The following is a 13,877-nucleotide window of genomic DNA, read 5'->3' as shown; positions in this document are numbered from 1 at the left end:
TTGAGCCTTGCCCCTTGGGGTCAAAAGTCCAGCCTATATCCGTCCATCTGAGAAGAGGTCTTTATCTCCTCTTCAAGAGTCTAAAGTGGCCATCACACATGTGGCTTTCATGGGGTCTGACTAACTGACACTAGTGAAAGCTGAGCCATGTTTACACAGTTGTTAAAAAGAAGAATTTGCTCCTTTCAGTCCTGTCTGGTCTGGCGATTTTGTAAAAGAATTTATGGGCAACACATCACCTGTCACTGGAGTGTCTAGTCTAGCTGTGTCTTGTTAAACCGTGTTAGCATCAGAAAGAAAGAAATGGTGAGAAGATGAGAGATGTGGCCGACTGTAGCTCGGTCTGACCCAGAGTGTTAATTCAAGCAGAGGAGCCAGAGGTTGGCAGGGCCATTTTCACAGAGTACAGTACAGTTTCGCTGTCATGGCTGCCACCCTTACCGCCATATAATGGGGGTGCTGCTATGGTCTGACAAAGTGTGGAAAGGTTTTTTAAGGACTGCAGGTGGTATTTTACTCCATTGTGTTGCTTCGATGACACAAAAATGTCCATTGAGAAGTCTTGTCAGACTTGTGATCTGGGTGCCGGGTGACATAAACTGTGGTCAATATACAGCATCTTTCTCTCATCTAATCTTTAATTATTCTGTGTTGTATTTAGCCCCTCTTTATACCCTAAAATAAATGTAAATTACTTAGGAGACTACATCATTGCTTACCTGTAGGATCCTCTAAGTGAAATACAATGCCATACTCACTCAAAGGTTGACATTAACTGTGACCAATCTACAGTATCGCTCTGTCTCTCACCATCTTTATTCATTTTGTGCTGAAATGTAATAACCCACCTGTTTGTACCCTAAAATAACTGTAAATTGCTTAGGATACAAAGATCTGCTATAAGTGAAATGCAATGCCATACTCCCTCAAAGGTGAGCCTTTAGGGTCAACATTGAAAGGGCTAAAAGGTATCCTGCTGTGCAACTGTAATCACTGTACCCTCAGGCTACATCCACAGGCTTATTCCAATGGGTGCCTTTCACTTAATATTACAGATCATCTGTGCTGTTCCCAAACGCATCACCACCCCATAGGAAATGATGCAGATAAGCTAATGGTTGACTCAATGAATGACGCATGAAATGATGATTAGACAACCACAGTAATGGCTCAGTGGATGGTACTCAAGTTTGAATACAGCCCCCTCGATGGTTGTTGGAAAACACGTCTGCATTGTTTGACTAAGAGTGGTTTGTGAGTAGCTTTGTGTGCAAGGTGATTGCTTTGTACGGTGTATAAGAATGGGCCACCCACAAATAGAGGCACAACACGCTAAAACGTTATGTGACCACAAAAGATTAATACAATATTGCGGCAACCACACTGGCTTTAGTCTCAGAGCCCCATGGGAATGAAAACATGTGCTGTAGCCAATTATGATTACAACCCACACAGCATACTATTGCACATATTCTGCTATGTTATTTAATAATGCATGTTCGGTTTCTCCCTTTTGTACATGGCTTTGGATAAATGTGTGTGCTAGTTATTGTAATTAATATGTAACCAGATGCACAACAGGGCACAACTGAAATGAGAGAAAGTAGGCCAATAGTTCGGCCATCCCATAATGTTGCTGCTTGTGACCTCAGCACTGGCAGTCTTGGTTATTAGCTGTTCTTGGATTAGCAGGTTCAGGTTTTTTTTTTTTTGGAATAAAAATACCTGGCAGCATCATTACATTACATTACATTACATTACATTACATTTAACAGACACCTTTGACCAAAGCGTCAGGAGAACATTTAAGTAGGAACAGGGTAAGGCTTCTATTACCTGGGATGTCTCTAATGTAGTGCACATTTGGCACAACACTCACAAGTGCTCCTGTTTGAGGGGGATATAATAGTGTGACACGCTGGTGAAGAAACCCATGTTGTTAACCCAAACGGATTACTATAGCATACTCTGCACTTTTGAGCCATATTATTTAATAATGCATACAGTAGTGTGTATAGGCACTCATTAAACCCAAGAGGAGGAGATCATTATATGATGTACTGCACGTAGAGATGAGCTGGTTAAGTCTGTGAACCTTGGATGTCCATCTCTCAGTATGATATAATGAGCAGGCCTAAAGTACTTATTAAAACCAGGTCTTTTTACAGAGAAGGGGAGTATTGTGGTGCTGGAAATTAAGCCATGCATTCATTTATGGCAATAATAACAACCCAATCATATGACATAGCTAACAGTATGCACTGTGTTTGAAGCCATATTGTTCCGTGCATGTACATACAGTAATTTGTGAATACATTTGTGAGGGTACTCATTAAAATCCTGTCCTCTTGCAAGACAGAAGGAGAGATTATTAGCTGATCTGCTGTACCCAGGGATCCGCTGGTTCAGTGAATTGGCTGGACAATGTATGGCAGAACCTTTATTCTGTGAACCTCAGATGTCACTCACTGAATCTAATGTGTAATGTACAGTAGACCTACAATAATATTTGAAAGCACCAATTAAATCTCGGCCTTTTTGCAGGATGGGGGGATATTTTGTGATGCTATGGAATGACACCGTGTGGTTAATTGTTGATTATAACAGTCCACGCATTCTATTTAATAATGCATGTACAGTACAGTAATATATGACTGTACTCATTAACGACCTCTGGTCCTCGTGGGGAGGAGACAGGTGATCTACTACTATACAGTACCCTAGGGATCAGCTATTCAGTGAATTGGCTGGATCAAATCAAATACTGCTGTATGTGTCATGACTTTATTATATTAATCTTGGATGGTCACCTAGAATGTGATGTGATGTAATGCACTCCTACAGTAGTTTGTGACAGCATTACATTAACGACCTCTGTTCCGGTCCTCCCGCAGGATAGAGGAGGAGATCGAGGCCCTGGAGGCAGAGGAGATCCGGATCTCTCAAAACGAGGGCCTCATCCTGAAGCGGCTGAAGGAGGTGGAGAGGACCCCAGCGGACATCATTAAGGTACTGGGGTGATGCGTTTGGCCAGACTGTGAACTAAAATCGCTGCTGTGTGTGCACTATTTACTCATCTTTCTGCTCTTATCTGCAACGGTGGTGGGTCTGTTCCTAAATGGTGTTGGGGGTTTAGGGTTCAGCAGGGAATGGTTGATGTCTCTTCCTGTTGGTTACTCTGAGGCTGTGGGGCTGTGTGGACTTGCTTGCTTGTTTTGGTGTGTGGTGTGGAGTGTGTTTCTATTGTGTGTGTGTGTGTGTGTGTGTGTGTGTGTGTGTGTGTGTGTGTGTGTGTGTGTGTGTGTGTGTGTGTGTGTGTGTGTGTGTGTGTGTGTGTCTTTTCAGGTCCTCTTTTGTTTAGGATTGCTTTAGTGCAACGCTTCAGTTAGATTGGCTTTTCTTTCTTGCTGTTGGTGTTATGGTTCTCTGTGGACGGTTTGAAGTGAGTAGAAGCATTGGAAGCAGAGGCTTTGGAAATGCTGGCTTGCTTTTGGCTTGTGGCTGAAATGTATGAGTGACAACGGAAACCATTCAGTGGGTGGTTAATGGTCACACATAATGTTCAGTCTCCTTCGCTACGTTCTCATGTTACACATACTATTCTGTTTTCACACTGTTATATTTCCGTACAGGAAGTGAATGCTGAAATGCCAAAAGGTAAGGTCCCTTTTTTTAGCCTTGCAATGCATTCTCCGAATGCTAGTAATTCTCACAATTTGTGGAATGCTCAATTTGACACGGGGACCTTTTTGTTTCAGAGCCTGTCCAGTACAAGTACTCAACAATTCCTGATCTCCCAAAGAACTACAGACCTTTGCTCCAAAAGAAGAGAAGTCCAAAGCAGGAGCCTGATGGTGACCAGAAGAGGGGTAGGCATCATTTTTCTGTAAAATAAGACAAATAGCCGTATGTGTACATGACATTGCAGTGTAGTGGAGACAGCTAAATGTTTAAGACAGGGTTTTTGGGGGGGCCAAGACAAATTTCCTGCAGGACAAATAAAAAGTAATCAATCTTGAATATTTTATCAGGTAGTTATGACTCTCAGATCTCATGTTTAAGTTCTGAATACCAAATTATGGCATAGCTCCAGCATGTAGGGAAGAGAGAGGGATCTGTTTTTGTCTGGTTTACTCTATGTCTTAGTATACCCATCCTTATCACTGTATTGTTTAGCAGCAAACACTCTACCTTCAAATCAAACAGTTATACACAGCAACTATTCATTCATGCACAAATATTCAGATGAGAGATAAAGGAGTGCCTGAGAACAAAGAAAATGTGAACGTAAAAAATCATTCTTCAATATCGTTATTTTGTCTGGGATAATAGACAGAAAATGTTTGAGAAGTAATAGGTTAATAGTGGGATCCAAGTCCATCGTTAAGAAAAGTCCATGGTTAAGAAAATAAACTAACAAATAAACAAACTTTTAGCAATACAATAGCACATTGTGATCTGCTCACATACAAACTGTGGATTTTATTTGTTGAGAATGTTTGTCAACAGTAGGACAATCCAGAAATTATAGGCTGTAGCCTACTGTAGTTCATTGGCAATTTGCAGGCAAATCCATAATGGAACTTAGTAGATCCATACCATAGCAATAGTACATCATGGAACCAAAGACCAAAGACCAAAGACCATAAACTGTTGTAGAGCACAAATGTCTATGACAGAACTGTCTCAAACTGTGCTCCTTTTCCCCATTCACAGGCATAATCGCCATGGAGATAAGTGTGGAGCTTGACCATCGCACGGGCCAGAGCCAGGTACTCTCCTCCAACACCATCACCACAGACGACCTTCAGCACAAGGGCATCAAGGTCTTCGACGACGGCAGGAAGTCAGTGTACGCCCTGAGCTCGGACGGACGCCCGCTGGAGACCAACGGCGGCGTGGAAGAACTCAGCCCCAGCGAAGTGGACGAACTGTTACGCAAGGCCACGGAGAAGAAGAAGAAGCAAAAAGAGGAGGAGATGAAGTTGGTGGTGGTGGAGGAAGAGGAGGATGAAGAAAAAGAGAACACCCCCATCCCTACAGATGTCCAGTACCACGAGCCGGTTTACTCAAGCCCCTACCACAGTCGGTCCAACACCCCCAGGAGATCCGACCGGGACCAGAACAGCCCAGCGCCCAACGGGCTCTGGACGCCCCACACGCACACCCCGAGCCCCCTCCCTGCAGACAGGGAGGCCACACCGAGCCCGCATCCAGCAGCCACACACATTCCAGACCCCCGAAGCTGCATGCTCTCGCCAGGCAAACTGTCTCCATACTCGACCCCGAGGAATGGCCAGATGAATGGCAGTGGAGGGGCGCAGAGGGTGACAGACGGGAACAGACTCAGCCCAGCGTGGAACCCCATACCCATGGAACACCCTGAGGAGATCCAATGTGGTCTCGATTCCGAACTGGAGCTGGGCAGGTCTCCTCCGTCCCCTCTGTGCCCCACAATGGAGGAGGACACAAGGATCAGCGTCCTGGACGCGCTCCCTTGCGAGCCGTCCGAGCCAATCACCATGATCTTCATGGGCTACCAGACGGCGCAGGAGGAAGAGGAGGAAGATGAGGGCTACCAGGCGGAACTGATCGTCATTGCGGACGATGATGAAGACGATCGCGCTGAGGTGGAGGAAGAGGAACTGGAGAAAGAGGACTACAGCCACGATCCCCAGCTGTCATACCACCCAGAGGGTTACCACAGCAAAGTCTTCTCCCCCAGCAAGGCTAACGTCCACCGCTCGGAGGTTAAGCCCAGTGGACTCCACGAGCGATCCCGACAACGGGGTGCTATCCCTAGGATGGAGGACCCCACGGCAGCAGGTACCCGAAAAGAACCCAAGCGGCTCTTTGCGCTCTGAGCATCGCTTCGCTGCCGCAACCTCTCATCTGTCTGCTAATAACACCTAACCCTGAAGAGCTTTCCACTAGCCCCTGCTTTACCCCTTTTAATAACTGCTTGCCAAAAGAACTAACCACCATGCACTGCACTATCAACAAAACAAAAGCTCCCTCAGTCTAGCATGACACTTAACAATTGTGTGCTGACTAATCGGTGTGATTGTTAGATTTGATTGGTGTCTTATTGCAGTTTGATTTCAGTGAATGTAAAACCTTATCAAAGAAGATGTATAATGCTTGCTGTTGCTGAGTGACAGCTTCCTCACGCCTCTTGTGAGGGCCCACAGCTCCACACAGTGGCTGAGAATGGAATTGCTTTTCACTGAGGGACTAAAAACACCACAAGATGTATTATGGCTTTGTAACTTTTTGCAGTAATTACATTAATTATGTATTGCATCTTCTAATTCTTTTAAGTCTTCAAAAAGATATTATATATCAGCAAATGGAGACAGTAATCTAGTGGCATCTTCGCCTGAACTGAAATGACCTGTCTCTCTACTATTTGTTTGTGCTTCACTTAATAAATCCTTAATGTGTCTTGCTATCTTTGCTTTGCTTCTCTGCTTTCTAGTAGAACGTAGAATACAGTCGATGCATTTGTTCAGGTGGTTAATTAAATTCAGATTTGATTCAATCTTTAATTCAATTAATTCTGCCTGTCCTTGTTTGCACAGTTGGTAACTCATCTCAATTAATTAAACTCACATAAACAACATTGTTACTAACTATTTAAAACTGTATGTGTAACATTGGATAAAATCTACTTGCACTACTCGGCAATAAATTACACTTAATTAAACGGAAATTAATTAAGTTCACGAAGGGAAATTATAATGTGAGATATCATCCAGATCTAAACAATACGGTATGAAATGTTGGCTATCTCTGGATGGTCTCTCTTTTTGTTAAGGGAAGGCTGAGTGACAGTCCTTGAGACATGCAACTCAGTTCTCAGCAGTCTCATCAAGCTGTTTATCCCACTAGGTTTAATTCTACTGCGTCGTGGATTTTTCAAGTGTCATTTCATAACACATCCTTGAGAAGGCCCTTACGTAATCCACTGGCCTTACATAAGACTCAAATTTACATCTAAATTACACCGTTTTAGACGCAATTATCCCCACTGCTCACTCTCCTGACATTTTAAGGGCGGAAAGCATTTGGCTGTTAAGAGACGATCAGAAACTGCAGTCAACGAACGTCGTCTTTACAAATGCTTACAGATCACACAGAAAAAATAAAAGGATTTTTTTTTATCAGTCTTACACCACTGGCACAGAATCCCTGTGTGTGCACTGAACATCCCTCTAGATATATATTCTATGAGGAATAACATGTACAGAACTGGCACAGAATCCCTGTGTCCTTAAAAAGCCTTCTCCTTCTCCCATTTCCCTTTTCCGCAGCACTGAGGCTGAAACTGGCTCAGCTAGGCAAGCAAGCATGAGAGTGGGAGACTACTCTAGGACTCCAGCCTATGCAGTACACTACCCTGCCATAGATGGAGGACGTGCTCCATCAAGAAGATGGGGGTGAAAGACACACAAAAGGGAAATGCAACATAGCTTGAGTGTCTTCCTTTCCTCTACTCTCAAGCAAGGATGTGACTGGAAAAAAAGACTGCTAAAGGCTTAAAACAAAAAGCACATTTTGTGGGGGGAAAAAAAGTCTTTTTGCTGCATAAAGCTCTTTTCTCTGATTGAACGTGGAGGAATGTACAGTACATACTATGTATTAGAGTGGTACAGTATGTGAGTGTGTTGAAATGCTATTTCTTCTCCTTTCCATGTGCAGGTATTTCACATGCTTTACAGAATTGCGATGATTATACTGTTGTTTGAAATGCTTGAGTGAGTGGGTGCCAATCATCAGTAACTGCCAGCGTTTGACGATCATGCTTTTCAAAATAAATTGCAGAGTGCTACTTGCGCTTCGTCCCTTTGGCTATATATTGCTTCAGATATTGATTAAAAATAGCTTTCAAAGGCATTCTGGTTATTTTTAATGTCATTCCCAGTATACCATAAAAAATTCTGAAAGACATTGCCTGTTAAGATTTTCATCCAACCTGGTCACGTTGGTTGAGTGTCTGTGCACCTGTACCTTCAACAATTCTGAAGGATTTTTGCATTACAAATTGTGTCTCAAATAGAGGTGATCAAAGTAGAAGTACATTCATGATGTAAACCTATGATAATACATAGCTGTTACACGTGTACGTAATGAGTTTTTACTTTTCTTTCACTTCTGCATAATACACCTTTGTTTCTCACGGCTGTTGCAGGGATATTGTCCACAGTTCTGAAGTATTTGGGCATTACTATTCATGATTCAGGTTGTGCTTTTCGTGGGCTAAAGTGTGTCACCAAACCACCAGCATACTTCACTGCAGTCATATCACATCACATCCCATATGGGCTCAGCAAGACATCCTGTGTGTGTGTGTGTGTGTGTGTGTGTGTGTGTGTGTGTGTGTGTGTGTGTGTGTGTGTGTTAGAAGCCAACAAAGGTGTGTATCAGTGTGTGTGTGTGTGTGTGTGTGTGTTAGATAGAGCACCAGGCAGACTGACTCAGCTGCGATTGGTTGTCTCTCGGCACATTCAGTGAGAGTTGCAGTCTCTGTGGCTACAGCCAGCCAGGCAGCCAGATAGAGAGAGAGGAGAGTGCAGCAGCTCATCTCTGCTATCGCAAGCTTCATACTCTTTCTCTCACGCACACTTTTAACACACTCACACACACACTCTCTCTCCGTCACACACTTGTATACGCATTTGCTCTTCGCCAGAGGTGTTGTGAGGTAAGCCTGCTTTGCAAATGTCGATCATTTTCCAAGTTTCTAAGTATTTTGCTTACCATTCAATAGATCAATGCAAGATGAATTTCTATTTAAAAGATCAATAGATTAGATAACTTGCACATGGATCTGTTATTGTTTTGTTGACAAATTCAGTGGCACGGTGGGTCTGGTGTTGGACCGTAGGGATATGTTGTTTTGGATAAAGTTTGTGGATGGCAACGGGTCTCGATAAATGTGTTGTTTTTGAACCTTGCAAACACAAAAGGAGACGCATTGAGAGATTATTTATTGAAGAAGTTGTGTCTGCCCTGAAACTATGAATTCACAGAAGGTTGTGCGATAGTGATTTTTGTTTCAACTACGTATTCTCCATTCTATACTATTGGGTGCATATTAATCATGCCTTGGAAGCATGGGTGCAGTGCCTGTCATCCACACAGTTTTTTTTTTCACACTTCACATTTTTGTGCTGAACATGGGCGAATAAGTAGGAAGTAAGTTGCACTAGCTTACATCAGATGACAGAAAAAAATTATTTGCTGATGCGAGGGGGGGGAATCTATGCTTTCCCATGCCTGCTGCTACGCAGTTGGATAAACAGAATTAAAGTGTACAGTATACTGTAAGTAAGCGCCTACACAGTAATTGTTATTGCCGTGTTTATTTGTGACAAAAACAAAAAATACACATACCTATTTAGGCCTTTCTATCAGTGATACAGTATGGGATTCAATCAAATATCCCATTCGGATGAGGAGGGAACTGAGGACAATTCTGTGGCGGTGTGCACATGGGATATTTGAGGTTAGGAAGTCACTGTGATGCAGATTAGGCATCCTCTGTCCTCACCACTCATCCAGAGAGAAACAAAGAAAGAGAAGGGGGGAGAGAGAGAGGAAAAGAAAGGGAAATGGACACAGACAGAAACAGAGAGAGTGTGTAGGCAAGGACATGTATGTATACAGTATATCTGTGCGTAGGAAGGTTTGGGGTTCTGTCACTGGTGTGTGCGAGTGTGTCTATGCCTGTGTGTGTGTGTGTGTGTGTGTGTGTGAATGACAGTGTGTGTACTTACAGTGTGTATCTATGTGCCTGGAAATGTGTGGGTGTCAGTGTGTATGAGTAGGCATGTATGAGTGTGCTTGTGTGTATGTGTGTGTGTATGTCATTGAAAGTGTATTCCTACAGTGTGTATGTATGTGATTTGGGATGTATGGGTGTCAGTGTGTGAACATAGGCATGCGTTTTGTCACTGGTGTGAGTGAGTGTGTGTGTGTGTGTGTGTGTGTGTGTGTGTGTGTGTGTGTGTGTGTGTGTGTGTGTGTGTGTGTGCATATGTGTGCGTGTGAGTGTATGTGTTCTGTCATTGGTGTGTGTGTGTGTGTGTGTGTGTCAGTGTGTGTGCATAGGCGTGTGTGCGTGTGTGGGTCCCAGTGTGTGTGCCTAGGCGTGTATAAGAGTGTGTGTGTGCGTGTCAGTGTGTGTGCCTAGGCGTGTATAAGAGTGTGCGCGTGTGTGTGTGTGTGGGCTCTCAGCACTAACCTGTTCAGGGTCCCAAGTGGAGTGCCACTCCACCCTGCCTAGTACGTAAAGTGCCACCAGCAAGTGCTCCTACAAAAAAACACGCTGCTCAAAGTGCGTTATTGGGTGATTCCATGTCATTTTCCATTTTCAGTCACACACACTCACTCATTTCCACCTGCATCCACAACTGACAGCCAGTATGTAAACAAGGTCCACAGACCTACACTACGTCATACCCAAATTCCACCAAAAACTAAGCCTGTTTCCGACAGACTGACTGACATACTGCTGTGTGGGAAAAACACAATACAACACATGCTATTGACGCGACTTATTGGACATTGGATGCTATGTCATTATCAACATCCTCATCCACAAAATCAGCAGCGCTTGCTTTCTGGGATGTTCATATGCAGCAGTCTGGCTTCTCTCTGTGTATTTCACTTTCAGTATATATTTCCCAAAGAGTCTGTTGGTATGGGCTAGTGTTACTCAATGGGGGCTCTCCAGCCCCCAAAGGGATGTTAGGGAGCCCTCGGGAGGCACTGAGAAGGAGACAAGCTGAGAGGGGACGCTCAGTTAATTGGGGGCATTCATCTATTTCTAATAGTAATAAGGGGAACTTATGCTAATTGGCATGCTTATGATGAGGTCATTGGTACATTTGTTCATAAAAGATTGAGAACCACTGGTCTAGGCTGTAAGTTTTAAAAAAGTGTTTTTTTTTTGCTAAATTCGCCTGTCTTAGTGTTGAATGAGTGTAAAATTTAACAGAGGTTTTTTTGATGGTGGAGTAGTTTTTCTGGGTAGCGTCTACTAGTGTAGCGTCAAATCACTTAGAAAGTAGGACCAAATAGACGTTATAAAAGATTCTTGAATCTCCAAGTGTTACATTAACACCCACAAAAAATGTTCTGTAGGCTAAGTGATTCGCCTTTCAAGGAAGGCAGACACAGGAGTGGTAGTGGTGATGGTAGTGGTGGTGGAGCAGCGATATGTAGGAACAGTGGAAGACACAAGAGGTGTAATTAGACTTAACCTTCAGGGACGACTAAGTGCTTTTAGCAGAGACGCGTTTTTCTCTCTCTCTCTCTCTTTCTCTCTCCCCCTCCCCCTATGTCTCTCTTTCTGTCTCTCGCTCTCTCTGTCTCTCTCTCAAGGCTTTTGCTGTACCGACTCCAGGTCTGAATGGTAGCTCTGCTGCCTACGCACAGACAGACAAGCAGCCCCTTTCAAGTGTCTGCGCTTTCTGATTCAGGGGCCGGCATTGTGATTCTGTGCTTTTGCCGAGCTTCGAGCAGCCTTGAAAACGCTACAAGAGAAAAACAAGTCGATTTCTTTGTATTGCCTGTCTCACATGTAACATCAGTCATCAGATGGACTATGACGTCAAAATTCAGGTGGATGTTCAACGTGATCGAGACGAGGCCCCTGTGGCATGTCGGGCAGTCCAGCAGAGAATACCAAGAATCGCCTGAATTAACCCATTTAAGCCTGATACTGTGTATACAATGCATTGACCTAGGCACCTGGAGCTGCATACACGCTGCATTCAGGCTCTTGAGTTTTGAGGTTCTTTATTAAAAATGTGGGTATGTTAGAGCTGAATGAACACATTCTAATGCAAGATGAGGGTCCTAGCTTTTAAATGGAACTTATAGGCTGAGGGCACCTTTTCCCAAAAAGGGCTTAGGCATTTCGCAGGCGTGTTTTGCAGGTGCCGTAGACTTATATGGGTTAAGTTTTATTTTGAATGCTGCCTCTTTTTTGCTGGGCCAAATGATTCATTCATTAATGATTTTATGAACTGTGTTGCATAAACTCAGTTCCAGCTATTACAACTATTGTTTACTATTATTATTATTTATTACTATTGAGACTGATAGTTTAACGCCTTTTTGAATGCTGTTCCTAGCATTCGCCAGCACCATATAGATTCATTCATCCTTCCCACAAAGGTCATATGACCTTGGCGACCTCACAATTCTCACGCAGGAATCATCTGGCATGGGGGGGCCTCCAACCTCCACAGATAATAAAACAACACTAAAGGGAACGACTGACTGGTTGCACCACTGTAGCTGGCACATGCCTACTGTTACACTGCAGTGTGCATGCAAAGGGGAACTGAACTGCCAGAGGGGGACCAACTCCATGGGCGTGTGAACATCAGTGCCCAGGCATCGGACTACAGTGATGGGCCTGTCAATAATATCCTCGTCATGGAGGGTCACTGGGCAAGCCATCCTCAATGATCAATTCACTCATCCGCCTCTCTTTGAAAGAAAAAAAATCAAAGTCTGTATGTTTTCCTCATGACCTGGCTTGGCATTTAGATTACAGTTTACGCCCGTCCAGCAGAAAGGAGAGCAACTCTGGTACTCTATACGGCTATACATTATTTTTTTTTTCCAGGAGATGATCTCTTTTTGGATGCTCTGGCTCAAGCTTGTGGTAGGTTCCGGAATGTGATGACACCTCTTTGTCTGCCTGTCTGTTTGTGCTGGGAATCTAATTCCGAAATCTCTCTCTCTGAATTATTTAGCGCTTCCAGACTGTTATGACACATACACACAGACACACATACTCTTGCACTGAGAAGCGGCGGTGAGGTAAAGTTTGGATTCTAGCCTCTGAGCTGTTTATGCGTTGCTATGGTATTATTTGGAGGTCTGCCGCTTTCTTATTTTGATTGGGCATGGTGCCTTCTGTCGGGCTTGATTGTGGATGAATCAGGCAAGATTTTCAGGAGCAAATCAGATGGTAAGAAGTGCTTTCCTGTATTATCTCAATGTTCAATCCTGATAAGAGTATTTGAAATAGTTTACAAAAATTGTTGTTTCATTTCCTATGACTTTGGAGATATAAGAAGTGCAGTATTTCAGAACGTAATGTCAGAGATTGATAAGATGGATACACATTTTGAATAAATTGGTTCTTTACAATGGTCATCAGCTAGAAATTGTGTTAAGTCCATCACATCCTTTTTTGACCAACAAATGTAGAAACAACAGAACTGTATGTGAAGGAGAGAGTGAGTTTGTTGGAGAGAGAGCGAGAGGAAGAGAGACAGAAAGAGAGAGAGAGAGAAAGAGAGAGACAGAAAGAGAGAGAGAGAGAAAGAGAAAGAGATCCACACACAGTGTCAGTAAGGCGCAAAGGATTAAGGATGTTTTTATTATGGCCATGTCAGCACAGCACTGTCTCTGTTAGTTCCTCCCCTGGTGTGAAACAAACACACACACACACACGCACACACGCACACACACACGGCTCAGGAGGATCAGCGGGAACATCTCTGGCTCTTGGCATGCCTGTTAGGATGAGCTCAGCAATAACACTAGCGAGCTCGGCCGCCCAACAGACAACATGACCTCTGTCAGCCTTGCTCAAATCAAATCGCACCGCACCGCCTGCCAGCGAGCAAATAACAGTGATTATGAAAAAAACAAATTGATTGCTAAGCCTAGCCTGCACAACAAGATAATTGCGTATTGTTAAATGGTTGTAGTGGAGGTGGTGGAAAAATAATGTTTTTCGCTGCCACACGCTTTTTTTCCCCCAACAAAATGCAGCAATTGAGACAGAAGTTGGTCTGTACAAAATGGTACTAGAAGTGTGAATTTTGGGGGAAAAAAGAGAAAGAAAC

General features: G+C 43.6%; 1 protein-coding gene across 5 annotated transcripts in view; it reads left to right on the top strand.

Annotated features, from left to right (window-relative positions):
• The window catches only part of LOC134455800 (palmdelphin-like), a 31,466-nt gene extending 21,792 nt beyond the window's left edge, over window positions 1–9,674 (top strand). For 4 of the 5 annotated variants that reach the window (XM_063207107.1, XM_063207108.1, XM_063207109.1 and 1 more), the window contains 5 exons: window positions 2,895–3,009; window positions 3,633–3,657; window positions 3,759–3,869; window positions 4,717–5,826; window positions 7,314–9,671. In XM_063207107.1, coding sequence (XP_063063177.1) covers window positions 2,895–3,009; window positions 3,633–3,657; window positions 3,759–3,869; window positions 4,717–5,826; window positions 7,314–7,354 — 1,402 coding nt within the window. In that variant the 3' untranslated portion in view covers window positions 7,355–9,671. Of the gene's footprint in view, window positions 1–2,894; window positions 3,010–3,632; window positions 3,658–3,758; window positions 3,870–4,716; window positions 5,827–7,313 lie in introns of all 5 variants that reach the window. The other variant, XM_063207106.1, reaches the window with a different exon arrangement.
• Window positions 9,675–13,877: the final 4,203 nt, after the last annotated feature.

This window comes from Engraulis encrasicolus, chromosome 9 (genome assembly GCF_034702125.1).
Source record: "Engraulis encrasicolus isolate BLACKSEA-1 chromosome 9, IST_EnEncr_1.0, whole genome shotgun sequence".
In the NCBI taxonomy this organism is placed as follows: domain Eukaryota; kingdom Metazoa; phylum Chordata; class Actinopteri; order Clupeiformes; family Engraulidae; genus Engraulis; species Engraulis encrasicolus.
Note: the sequence above shows the minus strand (reverse complement) of the source record. Positions and strands in the feature narration are given on the sequence as shown.